Genomic DNA, 21,946 nt, shown 5'->3' with positions numbered 1-21,946 from the left:
GGGAGGGACTTCCTCCCGTAGCCTCCACGTTTCAGGAGTCAGTTTATCATTTAGTCTTATTTTTATTATGACGTTAAGCTGTCTAATTGGCTTCATGGCGATAGTCAGCCAGAATCAGCAAGAATCAAAGTAAAAAATGCTGACTGTGAATTGAGTAGCTTTCTAAGATGCTCCTCAAAGCTACCCTTACGTCGAGAATGAAACAAACGTTTTCATGGCACGACTCTTGCTTAGATTTTCCAATGACCACGTGAAGCAGCATGAAGACAAGCTTTGTTTTAAATGGCTTGATACTTGCCTTTTTCATTTCAAACGTTACAACAGGTAAATAAAAAGAAAATAAAAAAGGCACTCTCAGGGTCTGCATTTCTGGGCCTGTTGGAACCTCGGGTTTTAGTACGAGGAAGCGGGGTCCTAGAGAAGTCACGCCTGCTGCCCAGGAGAGTGACCTGGGATGCAGCTGGGACATCTGGCTGTCCTCTCGCTCCCTCCGCCCCTCTTAGAGTTACAGGAATGACTTCCAAAGGCTCTGGCCTCCGGGGCCTTGCGATAGGAGGAATTCTCCTGGAGGAAACAGAGCCCCAGTGTAGCTCTGGCCAGCGGTCCCCAGCCACTCCTCCCTTTGCTGCGGGTGTGGGGCGGGGACCAGGCACCCCAAGGGCCCGGATACTTTCATCCTTAACTAGGTCATGGCTGTGCGAGCCAGGAAAGCTACAAACACTGTGGGTGAGCTTCCCCTCCCTGGTGCCGTTGACATTTGAGGGGCGCAGACACTATGTGAGTATCAAACTTATTATGTTTATGGCAGGTGTATCGCAGGACAGGTAAAGGGTCAAGTTTATGTGAGACAAATAGTAATGACAAAAAAGAGAAAGAATGTGCTTTGAACGCCATTTATCTTCTGTAAAATCATCATACAGTGACTTCTAACTGGCAAAGGGTGTATTTCTAAAGATGTGTACTCAGTTGATTTTAAGACTGGTCGAACAAATGTTGGGAAAGTGATGATTTTAGCAGAATTAAGTTCATTGTTTTTCGCTAACTCTAGAAGTTTCTCTGTTATCTGCTGTGGCTTAGAAAAAAATGCGTTTTCACCAGGCAAATAGTTTTGATTAATCGGTACTGAATTTGCTTAATGCGGATTGTCAGATTTCAAAGACTTAACACAACAAAGATGCATCTGATGCTAAAACTATAAATAAGGAAGCAAACACTTTTTGTTTTTCCTGGTGAAGGAGGTGGAGGTGGAGGGAGATCCGAACCTCAGAGGCCCTGAAATAGTCACCATGGGGGAAAACGACCCGCCCGCGGCTGAAGCCCCCTTCTCCTTCAGGTCCCTTTTTGGCCTTGATGATCTGAAAATAAGTCCTCCTACACCAGGTAGGTGGAACCAAGTATGATTTCTGCATGCCATTCCCCCCCATCTAGATGACAGGTGTGGCTGAGGGCTGAGTCTCCCTCTGAGGAAATATCTGACCAGAAGTCCTTACCCCTCACACGCTGACCACATGCCATTCTTTGGTTTGTAGAGAAGGGGCATCAGCGGGGGATGTTTGTTCAGTCCCTGGCTAACTCCTTGGACACAGGCGTTTGTATTCCCTGGAAGAAGAGCTTCAGAAATGGAGGCTCCAACTGCCCCTGGGAGCTAGGGGTCAGGTCCCGGCCAGAATCCCTGAACCCTCCAGGGAGTCCTGAGAACCCGTGGCTCACCAGCCCTTCCAGAAAACCTACAATAAGGTGGACTTGACTGAAAGGATTAGATGCCTAGATTAATACCCAAGAGCAGGTGACAGAGTTGGTTTTGCAAACAGGTTACAAATATTGGGAGAAACGGTGGCCTCCGTAATGCCTATCCAGCTAGGATGTTTTTGGTAGGAGTCTATGAGGACTTGTCCCAGTGAACTGGGGCTTGCTGGTCCTGGACGCAGTCAGGAATGCTGGCCCCTGGGGCCTGGAAGAGGGACCCCTGGGGCTCTGGCTGAGGTTCTAGGAAGCATGAGAAGGCGGTTACCCTAACAATTCCTTTTAAACCACAATTGATGTTGGGTCGGGACAGGGGGGTGGGGAAGGAGAGGAGAGGATGGGAAATGGGAGGAGATATTTCTAGTAAAAAATATGCAATTTAAAAATACTTCTGCAAAATTAACATAAATGTAAATTTTAAAAGTACCCTGCAATCCCGACCCCCAAACTTGACCTGGTTTTTATATCTGTATTCATTTTCTTCCTGCCATTGCCTGTAAATGTGCATCTGTTCATGGTGCTGACAGGCATTTTTCCGTCTGCTCTTTGGTTTTTATAAATGTCTTTTTAAAAATAACATTACTCCATCAAGTATATGTAATTTACATAACCATTTTATTACCATTTGACATATAATTCTAATATTTTTATACTATAAATAATGTGAACATGAATGGCATTATACATTTTTCTCTATGCTAATTTTTATTATTTTTTCATGATTAATTCCTAGTAGTGGGAAGGAACAAAAGCTGTTTAAACCTTTTCTTTTTAAATAAAGCAATATATTGTTCATTATAGAAATTTGGAAACTACAGTTAATCAAAAGTATGTATTTTTGAATTACCCACAATTGTACCATTACTCAGTGATAACTATTAGCACTTTATGTGGGATTTCTGGCCTTTTTTCCTATCAACATATCTTTATTTCCCTTTGGAAGTGACATATACTACTTGTATCATTTTGAAGCTTAAAAAATACCAACTAAACAGTATCATGTTAATTTTTCCATGGCATTTAATAATTAAATATTCCTCAGGGTTTGGCAAACTATGGCTCATGGGCAGACTCTGGCTCACTGCCTGTTTTTATAACTAAAGTTTTATTGGAACTCATCCGTTTATTCACATATTGTCTGTGGCTGCTTTCATGCCGCAGTAGAGTTGAGTCGTTGTGACAGAGGCCATATGGCCCATACATTTTTAAATAGTTATGCTCTTGTCCTTTGCATAAAAGCTTTGCTGACCCCCCCCCCCATTCTATCATGTAGTGTCTCTATACTGATTGTTATTTCACCAGTTTCTCCTGTTGGGCATGTAGGCTGTTTCCCGTGCATCAATATTATCAATGTCACTTCTCTAAGCATCCTTGTAGGTCGACATCTGTGTCTATCCATGATGACACCCAAGGATAAATTCCTGGAAGTGGACTTACTAGGTCAAAAATTCCATCCATTTGTAAAATGTTGGTACAGATTTCAAATGTGACTGTCAAAACGTTTACACAATGCAAACTCCTATTGACCGTAAGTGGAGGTCCATTGCCTTTCACTTGGGACTGTAGTGAGTATAATAACAATGACATCACTATGTTGGGAAATTGATAGAGTGTTATGCCTAATTTGTATTTTTTTGATCTCTAGAGAGGTTGAAAGTCTTTTTAATGCTTGTTTATCATTTGCATTCCTCTTTGGAGAGATGCTCTGCATCTTGCTTTTTATTCTAAGCACACCCTCAAAGACAGAATAAGGGCGGTGGGGCCGTGGGAGCTCCCACAGGGCACCAGGGCAGAGCGGTGAAGGGACCAATGTGAACTGATGCAGAGGTTCTAACTGAACAACAATCTTTGACTCCACAAGCTGGATTGTTCCCTAAATTAACTCTTAGAGAACAATTGGGAGGATACGAGGTCATTTTGGGGGTTCCTGCTGATTTTTAAATTGTAAATGGAGAGAACACATCTCAATGGGGGAGACTTATTAACTTGGTGCAGGCTTCTGAGGGGTAGGGGGAGGGTGGGCAAGAGGCATCTGCTCTGCTTACTCAAGACTATGCACTCCTTGCCTTGAAAGGAATTGGTCTCTAACCCTGAGATAAACAACCTTTGTTATCATGATGTCGTCCATCCATCCATCCATTCATCCAACCAATGTACTAACATTTATCAAGAACTCCCGGGTGCCAGGCTGCTGTTCGAGGTGCTGAGAATGCACCTGCGAGCAAACTGCTCATCCAGGCCAAAGCAGAGAGTTGACTGCTCTCCATCTCTCTGACTGGCCTTTCTTGCTCTGTATCCCTCATTATCACTGAGGATTATATGTTGCCTGTGTTACCTTATTTCCCTTGGCTTCTTTCCTTTCTCCTTTTCCCCTTTTCTTCTGCTTACTCTTTCCTCCTTTCCCTCCTATTCCACCTCCCCCCCCCAATATATTTATATTTAAATTCTCTTCTTTTTTAAGGCAGCCTTGAATGATATTGACCTTTTTATAATCACACTATTACCGGAAGGTGAAGTCGTGTGTAGAGACAAGCAGGGAGAGATCTTTTCGATTCTTCCCTGGGAGACCTCTCGGCTCAACATCTTCAAGACCAAGAGAAGAGAGGCAGAGACAGTCTCTGTCCTGAGCAATGGCATGACCCTTGGAAAGCTTTCTGCCCTTCCTCCATTCCAACGTTTCTAACTTAAGGGAAGATAGCTTGGGTGTGGATGTATTTTCAGGATTGATGAGATAATTTGCACAAAATGGCCTGTTCTTCAGAGAGGAAAGGGTGCTGGTGGAAATTCTCCTGGTTGCGCAGAGGGACTTGTACGTCTGGGCGTTTTAATGCTCTTCACATTCCCTTTATGCCTAAGCTGCCTGATACTTTAGGCAAGAACAGGGGAGGGTCTGGTGCAAGCTAACAGGGCAGCCTATCATAGTTCCACGGATTCTGGCAGAAGACACGGGACTCCTGGTCAGACACAAAGGACTTTATTACTCACAGCACAAGTGGCACATGCATCCTGTTTGAGTTGTTGCTCTTGCCCACCAAGTCCCATGGGGGCAACGTGGAGCAGCCCAGGTGTACGTTGCACACACAGTGGGTCTGCATTACAGTTGAGGAACCCATCGTGAAGGGAACCCGAATCTTTATAACGGACTACAAGCAGATCTGCACAAACCCTGCTCTATCTCTGTCTTCGAAGGCTTTTTGCTTTGCCAACTCCTTGGAAAGATATTCTGGAACCAAGGCCATTGGTGCCTCTGTGCACGAGACCCATGAAGAACGGTCTGCTGTGTCATCTGGTGACCCTCTCAGAGATCCCAGCCCTCCCTCTCCTGAAAGTACCTTGTTCGGACTTTACATGTCACCCTCCTCTGTGAGAAAATGTCCTTGAAAGTTGATGTGCTACTTTCCCTTTGTTTTAATTTCCTAGGGCCACTGAAATGAAGTGCCACACACTAGGTGGCTTAAAACAACAGAACTATTGTTTCGCCATTCTGGTGGCCAGGAACCTGAAATCAAGGCATTGATAGGGCTACAACCCCTCTGGTACCTGCAGGAGAATCCTTCTTGCCCCTTCCTGGTTTCCGATGTTCCCTGCCTTGTAGATGCATCACTTCGATTTCTTCCTTTACTTTCACATGGCCACTCCCTGTGTCTCTTCATGTCATCATCTCTCTGTGTGGTCTGCCTCTGTTTTCAAATTCCTCCTTTCTGCAAGGACACCAGACAGATCAGGGCCCACACTAACAATGACCTCATTTGAACTTCATTACCCTTTTAAAGCCTCTGTCTCCAAATAAGATGACATTCTGGGCTGCTAGGGGCTAGATCTTCAACCTATCTTTTGGGGGGACACACAATTCAACCCACAACACCATTCCTTAACCCAGGGTGAACAGAATGGGGTCAGAGTCTGTAAGTGTGGGGCTGGACTGCTAGGGACTGTGCCCCTGGCCGGTGGGCCTTTACCCATATGGGGGCTACTTTCTCTGAGCTGGAAACATTCTCTGCATTAGAGATGGGGAAAATGAATACCTATATTGTATGTTTTCTTTGATTCGAATTTGTTGCTCTGTGGCTTTTTGCTCCCCTCACTCCTTATTCTTTGGGTTTCAGATACGGATGCGGTGGCCGCCCAGCTCCTATCACTGCTGCCATTGAAGTTCTTCCCGATCATCGTCATTGGGGTCATCGCACTGATATTAGCTCTGGCCATTGGTCTGGGCTGTGAGTACCATTTATTATTTAGTAAGCTCTCAACTACCTCTTCAGGCACTTAAACTTTCATGAGCCCCGCCGCACCAGCGTGGTGCCACCGCCCAGCCTTAATTACCGGAGGCAAACACCCCTTGGGTTTGCTGGCTTTGACTTTTATTTGCCTGTGTGAATGTAAAGCCAACCTGGGGCCCTGCAGGGGCTGTTGGCCATGCTCAGGGCTTTGTCACCATGAAACCCGCCCAGTTAGAAGTGTCCAAACGCAGCTGATGAAATAGAATCCGCAGCAGAGGCGGGTACGCGGCTGGGTGGAGAAGACAAGGCGGCCATTCAGGCCAGGCCAAGAACGCCTGCTATTTTTAAAAGAAGGTGCATGTGGCCTTTGAGAAATTGAGTCATTTGGATGGTCTCTAATGAAGAACAATTTCTCATTTTCTCTTTCAAATAACTGGAATACAGCTCAGTGTAATTCTCCACCTGCCGGGTGTGTGGTCCACAGCTCCTGCACTTGCGGCCCCGAGTCAGAGACAGCAGGAGGTAGACAGACAGATGGGGGTGGGGGGTGAGAGTCTTCACTCAGGGCTCCTTACTCAGCTGGCTCAGCCGGTCAGTTTGCGGCCATACATTCTCTCTCTTGACCTGCAGCCCTGCAGGGTCTAAATTCACCTCCCGTTGTGTCTTGAGACCACTTAGTGAGACAAAGTGGGTGCATCAGCCCCACCCCCTGGAATCTGGAACAGAAACTGGGCTGCCGACGCAGGGGTAGTTCCAATGCAGCCTCATCACTAAAGGGCAAGCTCACGGCCACGGGGCGGGCGGACAGTTGGTAGTGCTGCCTGCTGAAGGAGCCCTCCGTTAGCACTCCTGTCTTCTCCCGTCCTCAGTCCACTTCGACTGCTCTGGGAAGTACAGGTGCCGGTCGTCTTTTAAGTGTATTGAACTGACTGCTCGATGTGACGGTGTCTCAGACTGCAAAGCCGGGGAGGATGAGTTCCGATGCGGTAAGCTCATGCCTCCTCACTGGAGACAGGAGGAAGTCAGCACGACCCAGTCTGGGCCTTTCCCATCTGGGAAATGGGTCCAAGTCAATGCCAGAGTCAAAAAAAAGTTATATCCTCAAGAGTGGTCCGGCCGGTCCCCAGGAGACCCTGGGCTGGGTGTTAGGGGAGGGGCATTCCATGAGGCTGCAATTGGGCTGGGGAGACTCCCTGAGCAATAAGAGATCTCTGAGAGAGCTCAGGGGGCCCCGGCAGTAGGCGGGTCCTGTGATGATGGGACCCTGTGAGCAAGGAGCAGGTCAGATTCAGCAGAGGCGGGGGTCTGAGCCGGCTGCGGAGGAAGCTCTGCCCCGGCCTCGGCCCTGCGGGCCACTCACGGATTGTTGCACCCATGCGTTGGCCAGTCCGCGTGAGCGGTCGGAATGGCGTGCTCCAGGTGTTCACGGCGGCTTCCTGGAGGACCGTGTGCTCTGACGACTGGAGAAGTCACCACGCCAGTGTCGCCTGCGCCCAGCTGGGGTTCCCAAGGTAAGTTAAAGAGCAATTGCAGGTGACGGTGAAAAGACAGCTACTGTCCGGTTGGGTGCTTGCACGGTGCTCTACCTCCTATCACAGCGCGTCCTCATGGCAACCCCACGAGGCTTGACACCACACTCACTTGAAGTCACATGAGAAATGGCATTTTGGGAATGTCTCAGGGCCAGAACAGACCTACATGCACACAGGAGATAAGGAGCTTCCGGGACCAGGAGCCCCTGGGCTCCGCAGGCCACCGCTGTAGAGTAACCTCCCAATAGCACCCCGCGTGGTCCCGGTGGTCACGTGTCCATCTGTGCACACACTTCCCGAGGAGCCCCAGAGAACCAGGTGCCAACAGTTAGCAATTTGGTGAAAGCACAATTATTCAAACACAGTTGCTTAGCAACACGTAGGGACAAGAACTGCTGCAGTGGCATCTTCACTTTTCAGTGTTTGCTCTTGTCCCTGTGACTTTCTGCACTGGGATGGCCCGTTTTCTCCTTGCTGTGGGGGCCGCCTCCTCTCTCCTGTCCCCTCCTTGGTTCGCGACAGCTGCCGTCTTCCATGCCACCTTCCCTCTTGGCTCCTGATTCGGAGTTCAAAGCACGTAGGCTCCCGTATTACATGCATCTCCCAGGAAGGGAGCACGGTGACCAGGGTGAGCTTGAAAACGCAATTCTGTTTGTTTCCAAGGAAATGAGCTGGGTGGTTTAGAGTCCCACTGCCTCAGTCCTCCAGGGGCCTCCCGCTTCAAATTTGATGTGTCATGTTCTTCTCCTCTTTCTTGGAAGCCAGCGAAACCCCAACGGGCCTCCAGCCAGCACCCCTGAGACTTGCCTCCACCTCCCCCAGTGACTCAGAAGCCAGCTGCAGTTTCAACAGCAAAACCACCACTCAAGTGCTTGGGAGGATCCTATAGACCTTCCTCCTGAAGACAAACACAGACATGAGCCACACGCACACACGGCACACTCTCACACCACATGCACTATACGCATGCATACAGACACACATCACCCACACATGACCCATACGCATGCACCCACTCACACACCACATCCATCACATCATGCACACTGCACACATATCACGCACATGTTTTGGGTGCACATGTGCACACACATGCATACAAACAATGACATATCTCACACACCACACACATGCATAAACCACACACACTACCCACATGCTACAGACACCTGTGTGTGCATACGCACAGACACTTCACTCCATCGCCACAAACAGCATTTCTGTTCTCTGTGGAGGCCCTTTTTCGGGATCCCCAGGGGACATCTCCCATCTTGTCTCCCCTCCTCTCCCTCTTGGAGCACCGCCCCAGTCCGCAGTCCCCAGTCCCCCAGCCTCTCCTCTGTTCTGCACAAGGACTCAGTCACCCCTTCCCTCTCCACCTGCTCTTCATGGGCAGCCCTTGTGTCCCTGTGCACCCCAGCCACCTGGTGGGGTGGTTCTTCATACCCTGAACTGCTCCCTCTGAAGGGAGGTTCTCGTTCTCCCTCAGCGTTGCCCGATTTCTTCACTATGAGCTTGTCCTTTTCTTCCTTGTCTGTTGCTTCAATTCTGGGATTTCCTTTGTGTTCTTTTCTGATTATTCCTCTTACTTTTTTCTTTGGAGCCCTCCTTTGATCGTCTCTGCTCTGCTGCGTTCCATGTCAGATACCTGTGATGAACAAAGAAGACAGGCTGTCACGTTGGACTTCCCAGGTTCAAATCCCAGGGCATACTCAGGCTCCTTACGTAACTCATTCCTCACAAAAAAGGGACAGTAATAATACCAGTCTAAAGGGCCATCTGAGGGTCAAGTGACCTTGGAGTGTGTAGAAGTGAGCCTGGCACACAGACACCCTGTGGGGTCTGTGGTTGTGGTTGTGACTGCACTTGGAGACTTCAATGCTTTACGAGGCTCCAGTTATGTCATTTGGGGTCCCTTCATATGTCACAGCCTGCAGGTAGCCTAGCCCACTGCAGCAGGATCTCCTTCTCAGTAATAGTGGGCTTTTCCATGGGGTCCCTGCCCTGTCAACTCTTGAGCAACACCTGGGAGGGCTGGGCAGGCCATTGCCACAACCCTGACGGGACTTCGTGTCCCACGCAGCTGGTGTATTAGCGAGTGAAGCAGCCGGCTGCTTTGTGGTTTGTTCGTCCCACAGAGGAAGGGGGAAATGGCCCTCCTTTCCCACCTCGCATCTCGTAACTCTCGAAACACTTGATTTTTAAACAATTGGGCCTTCGTCACCATTGTTCTCCAGGAGACCTGTTTCCTGACACTGTCACCATTTGCTTGCTCCTGGTATCTCCTGACTCTCTTCCTTTTGCATGTTTATCTCTCTAATGAGGACCCCCGCTCACTCTGGGCACACTGGGAAATTATTTTACCTAGCCTATTGTTCCTGGGGTGCTCAGCATCCCTACTTCAGTACCCACCTGAAAACACCCACCTAGTTCTGAGTTCCATTCCTTCTGGGGCTTGCTTCAGGCCAAGCAGAGGTCAGTTCAGCTGACTGTGTAAGGGGGTCTCACCCAGCTGCATCAGGAATGGTCCTCCTGCCTGGGTGCCCAGAACCTGTGCTCATGGATGGAGCCCTGGGGTGGGGGCCAGAAGGCACCACCATTCCAGACTCCACCAGGTTTGGAACGCCTTGACGCACTGGCAAGAGCAAACTGTTGATGGTTTGGGGGAACACAGTGACATCCTCCTGGTATACCTGTAATAGTGTGACTTGGGCACACTGATGAGTTGGGAGGACACAGTGACATGTCCCTCAGTAGGATACCTATAATGCTGTGACCGGGGCACAGGTTGATGTGAAGCACAGAGTAAATCTCGCGCCGTATCTGCGTTTCCATGGGTTACAGCTACGTCAGTTCCAACACCCTCGGAGTGAACTTGCTGGAGGAAGAGTTCCAAGAGGAATTTGTCTCCATCAATCACCTCTTGTCAGATGACAAAGTGACTGCTCTGCACCACTCGGTGTACTTGAGGTAAGCGCCAGGCAGTCTGCACTGTCGTTGCTGCCTGTGTAAGGCTGTGCACAGCGCCACCAGGACATGACAGTGCAAGGCGGGGCTTGGCCACAGTGGTTAGACTGGGCGGGCACACCAGCTGGCTGCGAGAACCTGGCCCCAAACCAGCCAATGTGGCCAACAGAGAAAGGCAGGAGGGTGGGTAAAAGAGCAAAAGTGGGGTACACGTCATAAACGCATCCTAGACCTCACAGAATAGGCGCTCCAGTGTGTTTGCAAGAAAGGAAGCAGGGAGGGAAAAATGAGAAAGATTCAGAAAGAAACGTATCTGTCTTTGTTCACAAAATCCTGTAATGGTTTCCCCAACAACTCATGAGGAAGGTAAAATGAGGTGTCCTTAAACGACAGTCAGGTACCTGAGGCTTAGAGGGCTCACCTGCCTGGGGAGTGGAGAGACAGTCAGGTGTTCTGAGCCCAGGTTCCAGGTGCTCTTCCTGGCACCTTGACCAAACCCCAAGAGGAGTGTGTTCTCAGCTCTGGGGAACAACAGTTCGTCAGCTTGTCCATCTCGTCATGGACAGCGACCCCCAGACACACATACGATCCATAGACAGCTCGTCTCATGACGGGACTGGGGCTCTGAAGGCAGAAAGTTGCAAAGGGGTCTGGGTGGATTATGAGAAAGGCAGGTGCTCTGGGAGGTGTCCTCTCCCAGGTGTGTGTGTCCCAGGTTACAAGGACTTCATGCCTGGAGAGCCTGCTGTCCTTCCAGTGGGTGCTCCATGTCCCCAGGGACAGATAAGAACACTGGGGTAAAACAGACACACAAATACCCCAGGGCACATGGCAGAGCTCAGTATCCATCTCTGATCACCAGCTCTGCAAAGCTGAGAATTGCTCCATGCCTGCCACTTGTATAGTACCGCATGGTTGTCGAGGGTTTTCTTTTTTTAAAAGCAAATTCTGTGATATAGACTAAAATGGTAGTCTGTATTCAAGAACAGGGGAATGGTTTGGTTTTCTTTTACCCCAAGATTAAGTTGAAAAACGTTCACGTCACAGGCCTTGGGTATTTGTCATGAAGCCCACTCTTCTTCCACTTTAGGGAAGAATGTGCCTCAGGTCGTGTGGTCACCTTAAAGTGCACAGGTAAGAGTTTTAGAAACACAGACAAATGGAAGCGAGAGCTCACTCTCAGTCTCCTGCCCCCTCCCCTCCTCTGACTGCCGGGAGCCCCTTCCTCCTAGGTGCCAGGTGGATGCTCCGTGGACTCTCCCTCGGAGGAGGGTCAGCCCTGTTAGGCAGGGGAGATGACTCAGAGTGGCTTCCCAGCAGCAGACAGGACCATGGTACATGATGTCCTGTCACTGTAGTGGCTCCAGGGGCTTGACTTTCTCCCCCCCGAACCCCTCAAGGGAAAGTTGTTCACAGGCTACTGAGCAACCCCACCCCCCACCCCCCAGCAGGCGGTCCTTATTCCTGCTGGGGGGAGCACACGTGCTGCAAGGCTGGGTCTGGAGGAGTCAGGCAGGTGCACGCCAGCCCCTGTGTTAGTGAGGAGGGGGCCATGGGAGGTTCCCCTTACTCCTGGGATGCTGTCCTCATCCTGGCATCATGGGCATCTAGGGGATGGGCCCTGACAGCATCAGGCTCTTTGTTCTGATGGACTCCTCCCTCTGCACCCCCAAAACACCCCCAGTCCCACGTCTCAGGTGAGCTACCCCCACCCCCACCCTGGGCTTCCCCTCCCAGCACTGTTCCTGGGATCTGAGCTCTGTGCGGGAGGCAGGGTGTCGGGAAAAGGAAAGGTCTATGGGATGGACCCCAACCCTGTTCCCCCGGCAGTCTGCGGTCTGCGGATGGGCTACACCTCGCGCATCGTGGGTGGAAACATGTCTTCGCCTGCACAGTGGCCCTGGCAGGCCAGCCTTCAGTTCCAGGGCTACCACTTATGTGGGGGCTCCGTCATCACCCCAGTGTGGATTCTCACCGCTGCCCACTGTGTCTATGAGTGAGTGATCCTGACCTCCTGGGTGTGGTCCTCATCTCCTGTAGACCCCGTCCAGTCTGGGCCCCTTTGGGACAGGGTGGATTTGGGTGGTCAGCAGCAGGTCCAGAAAGCAGGCAACAGACCACATCATCACAAGTAATATCCGCGGGGAGGGACCCTGAACTCATCACCATCAGCTGCATAGATGTTAGACCGCAGCTGTCAGAGAAAAGATAGAAAGAGCAGGAAGGAAGCTGTCATGCAGGAGAAAACCCACCAACGTAAAGGTCTTAGACCTACTACCCTGTAGCTAATGATGGCAGACTGCAGCGTGCCTAGAGGGTGAGAGACTGCGCAGGCTGGGTAGGGGAAGTCTCCCCGGAGCTGTCTCTCTCTCTCAAAGGACATTAGCATAGAAGAAGACCAGAGAAAACACTCAGTTATTTTTACTCCCTGTTGTATTTACCTCCCTCATGGGTGTAGGAGGGAGGCTGCTATAGGAAATGCATCAGGTGGGCCTGTGCTTCTGCATGGGGTGGGGGCCGAGGTAGATTCGAACATACGCCACCAGGGTCTTGACGCACTGGCCATCTTCCCGGTGCTGGATCTGGGGACACCTGAGGACCAGGGTTAACATGGCTGGGTTTTCCCTGCTTTACCTCCAAGTCTTCTCATTGCAGCCTATACCTCCCCAAGTCATGGACCATCCAGGTGGGCCTAGTTTCCCTGCTGGACAGTCCAGCTCCCTCCTACCTGGTGGAAAAGATTATCTATCACAGCAAGTACAAGCCGAAAAAGTTGGGCAATGACATTGCCCTCATGAAGCTGGCAGAACCACTCCGCTTCAATGGTACGTCCGGGTTCCTTTCTCATTCTATTGCTTTCATTTGTTTCCAGGGGGTCTGCAATTGCTTGTTGGGGCATTGTTATGACAGCCGAGTTACGGTCCTTGTCCGGTAATCCCAACATCTGACTCATTTAGGCGTTGGCTTCAGCTGATTCTCTTCTCATGAAGGAGGGGAAGTTTCTCCTGGTTCTTGTAGGATGAGAAATCTTCCATCATATTCTGGACACCTGGGCTATTATGTTAAGAGGCCCCGGGTCCCACGTACATCTTCAATTTTGGCACACGGTCACCCAGTTCAGGTTCGCTGTGCAGGTCTTGATGATAATTTGATTTTAGAGCCATTGCGGTTCTACTTTGGTCAGTTTCATTTGTCTGGTCCCTCTGGGGCTCCCACTGGTGCCACTTTCTCCCTGTGGGTACCAAATGGAGATAAAAGGGACTTGCCCAGGCCAGGCCACCTGGTTCCTCTGAAGTGGTGAAAGGGGGTCTCTGGCCTGTGGGCACAAAGAGCTTTTCTCCATCCGGTGCTTGTTGTGGTGAAGTCCCTCGTTAGTGCCACCCACCTGCCCAGCGTTTCAATCTTGGTCGGTAAAGGGAGTGCTTCCAGGCCAGCCAGCTGGTTGTAGTGCGGTCCTTCCTGCAGTCATTTCTTTATCCGGAAGATGCTGGGTATCTTCAGCTCTCCGAAATACTCAGAAACATTCTTTCCCCATCAGCTGATGAGTTCAGCAGCCTCCATTTCTCTGTCAAGACCTGACCTCTGGAGGTTACAAAAAAGCCACGCAGGATAGAACTTTCAAACTTTTTGCACCTGCAATCAAAGCGTTAAGAGCCTTCTCCCAGATCAGTTACAGCCTCCCTCCTCCGTCTCCAGGCTTACAGCAGCTTGGAGCGCAGGCTGAGTGTGATGACCAGGCCCCGTACTGGGGCAGAATCCTGGCACGAGGCCAGCGGCAGGTTTGACGGGCAGGGCCATCAGCGTGCTCACCACATGGCACATGTAGACTCTGTACGTGACACTGAAACAAAGGCTTCTAGCGAAACAAAGAGAAGTTGGACTGGTGCTCATTGGCTAATTATCATTAATGACATTTGATTATACAGAACAAGGCGTCAATGCTTGTACTTTGATAAAATTAGAACGAACCTTCCCCTCAGTCTTTGTCTACCTTTCCATGACTGTCATACCCACAGAGGCTTAGCACATGTCAGGCTGTATTCACGTGAAAGTCCCATGGCAGCCATGATGCTGACGTTGGTGGAGGTTTATGTGACATCCCACGTGTCAGGGTGGGTAGGGATATTCATGGAGGTGTGTTCTGTCAAGCAAGGTACCCATGGTCTGGACCCGGAGTGGGCAAACTGTGGCCCATGAGCCGAATTTGACCCTTTACCTGCCTTATGAATGAAGTCTTATTAGACCGCAGCTACCCCCATTTGCCTGTGGCTGCTTTTGTGCTCCTGTGGCAGAGATGAGTGGTGGCAATGGAGACCACTCGGCCTGCAAAGCCTAAAACAGTTAGCATTTGGTCCTTCCAAGAAGATATGCTGACCCTGGCCTAGACTCACTGAGATTGCCACAGTCTAGGGTTCCGAAGTTTTAGGGCTCTGGTAGGGGAAGGTCCCTGCTCTGAGCTAATAGCTTGCATATGACTAAGTGCTTGACCTTTCTTCAGGAGTTTGCTAGCGCCCCTCTGAGAGGGGAGGGCTGATGAGATTAATTGTTTTCCCAGACAGATTTGAGAGTTGTTGTTTCCTCTTTACACAGAGATGATCCAACCAGTGTGTCTGCCCAACTCTGAAGAGAATTTTCCTGATGGGAAAATGTGCTGGACATCGGGATGGGGGACCACCGAGGAAGGAGGTCAGTGGTCTGAAATCAAGAGTCTGAGTCCAGGGAGCCCAGAACCGAGAGGGCCAGGGTAGATGTCCACAGCGACACGTTCCCCTCCCCTGTGTCCCATGTCATGTTCCCTTGGGAAACACACGTCCCCGTTGGGGAGTATGAATCAACTACTCTAACACTTCCCCGTCGCCTATCCTCTTCCTCCCGCTGTGTTAACTAAGTGCATGGGTGCCCGGTGGAGACCCCTCCCGAGGTTTATTCAGAAGACAGCTTTGTAACGGGTGAGGAGTTGTGTCTTGTGTGACCTTGGTAGATGTGTTATTTCCTCCTACAAAAATCAAGTAGAAAAAGCAAACCAACGGGACCTTATTGCTATAATCACAATGTAATGAGTGACGGCGACAAAAAGTACATGCGAATGAAACCTGTGTCATCCTTTCATCAGGGTGGAGCACACATGTGGTCACAATTCTTGGGGTTTCCGTGGATTGCTTTCCTTGTTAGTAGGAAGAGTATTCATTTCCTGGGGCTGTTGTAACAGCTTACCGCCAACAGGGTGGCTTAAAACAACAGATATTGACTCACCCGCGGTTCTGGAGGCCAGAAGCCTGGAGCCCAGGGGCCGCAGGGCTGGTTCCCGGGGTGGGCTCTGTGGGACAATGTGACGCTGGCCTCTCTCCAGGTTCTGGCGGGGCCAGCCATTCCCTGGCGCTCCTCGAATTGTAGAGGCATCGCTCCAGCTTCTGTCCCCAACGTCACACAACCTTCTCCCTGTGTCCCTGACTCAGAGCTCCCTCTTCTTTTTCTTATAAGAACAGTAGTCTTTGAAGTTAAGGCCCGCCCTGATCCAGAACGATTTCATCTTGAGATTCTTACCTTAATTACGCCCGCAAAGACCCTATTCCAAGCATTCTAAGGTTGCAGGTGGACACATTTATTTAGGGAGCACAATTCAACCCAAGACAGAGGTTCAGTACTTTCCTCTGAGACTTACTAGCTGAGTCTGTCCCCTCTTGCATGTCCCAGACACATGGGGCTTACCTACATCTCAATGCCAATCCTCCCCCAGGGCAGGGTCTCACTCCCATGGCTGGCTATGCCTTCCTGCCCAAAGTGGAAGCTCCTCCCACAGGTGCTTTGAGCTTTGGGTGCAGAGCTATGCTCCTAGCAGCCCCTGAGGGGAGCATGATGCTCTTGCTCGTCCTGAAGGGGAGAAGCCAGGGATGCTGAGCACCTTGCATGGGCTCACATGACCAGGTGGTGGAAGGTCTGGGATTCTCTGTTCATGCTCCCCACCCAGGTCCCTATTCATGCTGTTGCCCATGAACTCAGAGTGCCTGAAGGGGATTCTTTTGTTGTCTTTACTGGATCTTTGTGTAGCAAGTAGGGGCAGGTGCCACCATCTCAGCCCAGGCTCATGGCTAGGTTGTTTCCACTATAGAGCTGGTTGACATGTGTGAAGATGGCGGAAGCCTGTGCAAAAAACACGGTGTAACTCACACTCACAGAACAGTAAAAATGAGGGTTTTGTGGAGCGCAGAGCCCCCCCTGCAGCTTTAGGCTATAGGAATGAGAAGGGGGTGTGCCCTGCTTTAAGCCTGTAAAGCATAAAGATAATCCAGTTTGCACACAGGTTAAGTTAGAGGGTTTCCGTCTTGTGGGTTGGTGCTGGGGCTGATCCATGGCAGATGCATCGGTTTCCTGTTGCTGTTGCAACCAGTGACCCCAAACTCAGTGGCTTTAAGCAGAAAGAATGCATTTTCTCCCAGCCGTGGGGCCTGAGAGTCCTCTGCCAGTCCTGGTGGGCTGCGCTGCTTCCGGAGGCTCTGCGGAGGTGGGGGAGCAAGCAGTTCCCTGCCTTTTCCAGATTCTAGGGCCACATTCCTTGCCCTGTGGCCTCTTTTCCATCTTCACAGCCAGCAGCTCAGCACCTTCAGCTTCTCTCCTCTCTGTCCTTTGCTTCCAACATTACGTATTCTCCTCTGAAACTTTCAAGGATCCTTGTCATTACATTTAGGGTCCACCTGGATTTCCTAGGATCATGTCCCCATCTCTAGGTTTTATCACATCTCCAAAAGTCCCTTTGGCCATGGTCATAAGTTCTAGGGATTGGGATGTGGACATTTTTCTTCTGAACATCCCAAGTTTCCTCCAAAGGCTGTGTGTGACCTTTTTGAGCCCCAGCTTCGCTTCTGTGACCTGGATTGCCCTGAGAACCAAATAGGTTGGTGTGGATCAAGGATTCCACCTGGGGAGGTCCATGGTGGTGACAGTTGCTGCCACCTCCTCCCACATTGGTCCTCTTAGGGAAGGGGGTGTCTGAGCTGAAGCAGCAGGGCCTGCATTAGAGAGAGAGCCACAGGGCTGGTGGGTGCTTGTGGCCCCTCCCTGCCACCGTCCACTTGCAGGCATGGCCGTCCTGCCATTGAAGTTGCAGTGGCATGGCCCCGGTCCCCTGAATGCCTCACCGTGTGTCCCCCTCCCACTCTGATACAGGTGACGCCTCCCCAGTCCTCAACCACGCAGCTGTGCCTTTGATCTCCAACAAGGTCTGCAACCACAGAGAAGTGTACGGTGGCATCATCGCCCCCTCCATGGTCTGCGCTGGCTACCTGGAAGGCGGCGTGGACAGCTGCCAGGTAGGGGCCTGTGGTGACCTCCGGGGGCCATGGCGGCAGGCGAGGCGAGGCTCTGTTACGGTGGCCTAGCCTGTAGGACTGGCCACTGCCAGCGTTTCCCTGTGACTGACTGAAAAGCAAATTTACAGGGTGTGGGGGAGAAGTTTGCTCAAGATAGCACGCCCTTTCCTGGCCAGGCCGTGTTTACCCAGTGCTCCCACTCTGCCTGGGGGCTGGGTGAAAGGAGGGGGTCTCGAGGATGCTTCCCTGCTGACCCCAGTCTTCAGGGTTTGCAGGGGACAAAAAGGGCAGAAGGCAGGTGAGAACCGTGACTGTGGGCCTCGGAAGCCACAGTGGGTGAGACCCCAGTTCTGTCTGGGTCCAGAGGGCCAGGTGGCCGGTCCCTCTGTGAGTGCTCCCCGGGCTGCGTACAGCTGCCTTGACCTTCATGGGCTCAGTGTATGGAGAACCTGGCGGGGAGGCGTTGGGGGGACCATCCTGTGGGATAAAGGACCCACTTCCGGGAATGCTGAGTCAGTTCTGGAAAGGCTGCGGGGGTGAACGCGGAGCCATTCTCGGGCTGGGTTTTGTGATGCGGTCACAGGGGAGCCCTGCCCCAGGACGAGGGATAGCGGTGGTGACGCCTGCTCTATTGCCCTTTGTCTCTCTCCTGGATGTCTAGGGAGACAGCGGGGGACCCCTGGTGTGCCAGGAGATGAGGGAGTGGAAGCTGGTGGGAGCGACCAGCTTCGGCATCGGCTGTGCGGACGTGAACAAGCCTGGGGTCTACACCCGCATCACCGCCTTCCTGGACTGGATTCACGAGCAGCTGGAGGTGGGGCAGTGCCCGCCCCGCTCAGGCTGGTCCCTCTCAGTTCACCTCTAGTGGCCCCAGTCCTGCTGCAGAGAGCCAGGCAATGACCAGGCAGTGACCAGGCAGTTGCTGGTTCATCAGGCAGTGACTTTGTGGTTTTTGGGTATCGGATGGGAGCAGGCAAACCCATTGCTGGGCTCCAAGAGGGTGTGGCCCCAGTAGGGGGGGGCGGCACATGGTTGACTGTCTCTCCACCAAGTGGGGAAAGGAGGAGAGGCAGAGGAGAGGATCTTGGGGACAAGGACAAGCAGAGCTTGTGTATGTGTGGGATAGAGGGTGGACAAGGGGGAGACAGGTGGAGGAGGCCCCCCAATGCCCACTGGGTGGTTTGGACCTTGACAGGAGCCAGGGATGGGATGGAGAGCCTCAGTTCGGGAGGAGCTGGGGCAGCTCTGTGCTTTGGGAGGGACTCCCTGGACGGGGCCCTGTAGGAGGGAGACAGGTCAGCCAGAGGCCGGCAGGGGAGCAAGAACGGGCTCCCGGGGAGGGGAGGGAGTGCCACAGCCAGCTGCAGCGGAGAAAGTGTAACACCTGCCCCAGGGGAGCAGGCAGGGAGGCTGCAGGGAGGGGCGCAGGCCGCGTGGGAGCTGGACAGGGTGGTGCTTCCCCCTCGTGGGCGCTCAGCAAACATTTGCCAGCTGGATCTCGGACGCGGAGCCCCACATCACGCTCTGGACCAGTTTCAAAGACCTTTTTAAATTTTATTTTTAAATTGAGATAAAATTCATGCAGCAAATAATTGATCATTTTTCACTAAGCAGCCCAGCGGCCTTTAGCATGTTCAGTGTCGTATGGCCACTGCCTCCATCTGGTTCCAGGACCCCTCGAATGACACCTCACTAAGCAGTCACTCCGCTCTGCCCCTTCCCTCAGCCTCTGTCCCTGTGGATTGAAGACATTTTTAAAGGCTCCTTTTAACATGAAACAATAGGCCAAGAAGGGCTTTAGACTCCTAATGTGCCTCCGGTGTCCATTTCCATGTCTTTCTTGGGAATTTTTGCTTTAAATGAGACATTTCTGATGGTTCCCTTTGCAGGCCTGGGACTCAGAGTGGGTTCTAGGCCAGCCCGGCTGCGGTGCAGCTGTGAGCCCTCTGCAGGTGCAAACAGTTCCTCCCCTGAGCCCGGCTGCTGGCCCGTTGGGAAGCATCTGCTGGTGCTCATTTCGCTGCTAATGGGCAGACTGGCCCAGCGCTGAGCTCTTTAGCACAGAATTCAGCCCCAACCCATCAGCCTCTAACCTTCACTGCCGCGGCCTTGATGGCCCATGAGCGGGGGCCTGGGGTGTGGACAGCAGTGTGGGCATGGTGGGTGGAGGGCAGGAAGGCAGGAGCGGGTGCTTGAATCCACCCACAAAGCCACGGAAGTGCAGCCCTGTGGAGGTTTGGGCCACGTGGCTCCCATCAGGCTTAGAAAGAGCTCCACTCCATGGTGCTGAGGAGCCGTTTGGACTGTGACAGGTGCATGTCCCCCTGGATGCCTGAGGGCACCTTAGCAGCCTCTGGCCCAAGGAAGGCCAGTGTGAAACTCATCCTTTTGCAAGTCTCTTTGCAGGTGTCCCCGGGGAAGACCCACGGAGGCTCCCCTTCCCATGAGAGCTTTCCAAGGGTCTGCGTTTTTAGCAGTTCCTTTGGAAACTGGATGCGAGGGCCTTCCAAGAGCTCACACATTTTTAAAAATTGTATTTTTGCCATTACCATTTAGTCCCCTCATATCAACCCCCCCCCCCCCCCCCGGCAATCCCCACACTGTGGTCCTTTTTCCTTTTTGCCCGGTCCCTCTGTCCCCTCCCTTCCCCACCCCATGAGCTATCATCCTTGTTCTCTATCTATGAATCTGTCTCAGTTTTGCTTGTTAGTTCAGTTTGTTCATTAGAATCTGCATAGGAGTGAAATCATATGGTGTTTGTCTTTCTCTGACTGGCTTATTTCACTTAGCGTAATGTTCCCCACAGGTCCATCCGTATTGTCGCAAAGGGTAAAACTTCTCACACATCTTGAGGGGAATTGCCCATTTCTTAGCTGATGGGACTTCCTGCTAGATCATCTTCATTTCATCCAGTGGTTTTCTCGGTCTCATTGGGGCTTCAAACAAAATTGCCCTGACTCAGGGAAGGACTTAAGAACCCCATGCTAAAAGCTGGGACGTTCCCATGGAGATTCCGGAAAACATCTTGGGTTGGTGCTGAAAAAGGCAGAGGCTGGCAGGAGGCTGGGAGGTGCAGGTGGGGAGGAGAGCTATGGCAACTAGCCTGGGAACACCGGTCTGGGACCCGTGCCGAGCTGACCGCCTCCTCCAGCCGAGGCCAACTCTGTCCACGGTAATCATGGAGAACAGCGGACGCGTCCCTCAGGGTGGAATGCAGGTGCCCACTCAGTCCTAAGGTGTGCCAAAAAGATGACCCCTACGTTTTTATTTCTAGAGGGACCTGAAAACTTGAAGAGAAAGGGGACGAGCCACCACGTTGAGTTCCTGCCACAATGGAGACATCCCTGTCCCTTCCATGGATTCCTGGCTGGAAACTTGGGACACAAGTGAACGCCTTCAGTGCTTGGCTCTCTGGCACCAACAGCAGAGCCGAAAGGAGGAGCATCCCTACACCTGGGACAATTTGCTTCTAACACCTCCGACAAGCCGCTGGGGCGTTGGACTAAAATGACCTCGAAGTGCCTTTCTGACTTTCACTAAGAACAAAAACAGGAACGCCCCCCACGCGCTACCCTTTCCCACTTGTCTATTAGGTATTCTCCACAGCAGTCCTTCAACGCCAGTGACAACACAAAGAAGTCTCACATGCAAAGCAATGGCCCTCTAGCCACTTGGCGAAGAATGGCTGGGCCAGAACTGCAGGAACCCAGCCTCTGTAGATGTCACTGTGCACACATTTTTATCCCTGGGCACCAGAACCAAACCCAGACGTTCTGCTTCCGAGATCTCTTTTTGCATGTGGGAGCTTAATCTCCGAATGATTAGTTTTTAGATTTATTTCTGTTCTGTTTTATAGCACTTGGTGCCTGATGCATTACTGTCCCTCGCTTCCGCAGGACATATGCCTTCGTCACTTGGAGGCTGTCTGAACGTGTGCTCACTGCCCATGTGAATTGAAATCATAAACTTGATTGCAGAGGCTTGACTACTTTGCTCTCTTCTACCTGCATCGTGGGTTTCTCCACAGATCAGAATGAGCTCATATTCCACCACAAGGCTCAGAAGCAGGGTGATAAGCAAAGTAGTGGGATGAGCCAGGACCACCTCTCCCCGCACAGTGGGTCCTGAGGCTAACAGAGTAGACGGTCACATGTCATCAAGGGGCTGTAGGCTTCCC

General features: G+C 51.6%; 1 protein-coding gene across 2 annotated transcripts; it reads left to right on the top strand.

Moving 5' to 3' along the window:
- The first annotated feature begins 1,286 nt into the window (after window positions 1-1,286).
- Window positions 1,287-21,099, top strand: TMPRSS3 (transmembrane serine protease 3). 2 transcript variants are annotated; one of them, XM_090272821.1, is made up of 13 exons: window positions 1,287-1,380; window positions 5,850-5,960; window positions 6,833-6,949; window positions 7,351-7,474; window positions 10,340-10,465; window positions 11,553-11,596; window positions 12,293-12,458; window positions 13,118-13,287; window positions 15,053-15,148; window positions 16,574-16,576; window positions 17,627-17,769; window positions 18,431-18,583; window positions 21,044-21,099. In XM_090272821.1, the coding sequence occupies exons 1-13, from the start codon at window positions 1,287-1,289 to the stop codon at window positions 21,059-21,061; spliced, it is 1,365 nt and encodes a 454-aa protein (XP_090128947.1). In that variant the 3' UTR covers window positions 21,062-21,099. The 2 variants fall into 2 exon arrangements, with proteins under 2 accessions (XP_090128947.1, XP_090128282.1); XM_090272156.1 differs by lacking the exon at window positions 16,574-16,576.
- The last annotated feature ends 847 nt before the right edge of the window (window positions 21,100-21,946 follow it).

This window comes from Furipterus horrens, unplaced genomic scaffold (assembly GCF_987537825.1).
Source record: "Furipterus horrens unplaced genomic scaffold, mFurHor1.1.pri manual_scaffold_1, whole genome shotgun sequence".
NCBI lineage: Eukaryota > Metazoa > Chordata > Mammalia > Chiroptera > Furipteridae > Furipterus > Furipterus horrens.
Note: the sequence above shows the minus strand (reverse complement) of the source record. Positions and strands in the feature narration are given on the sequence as shown.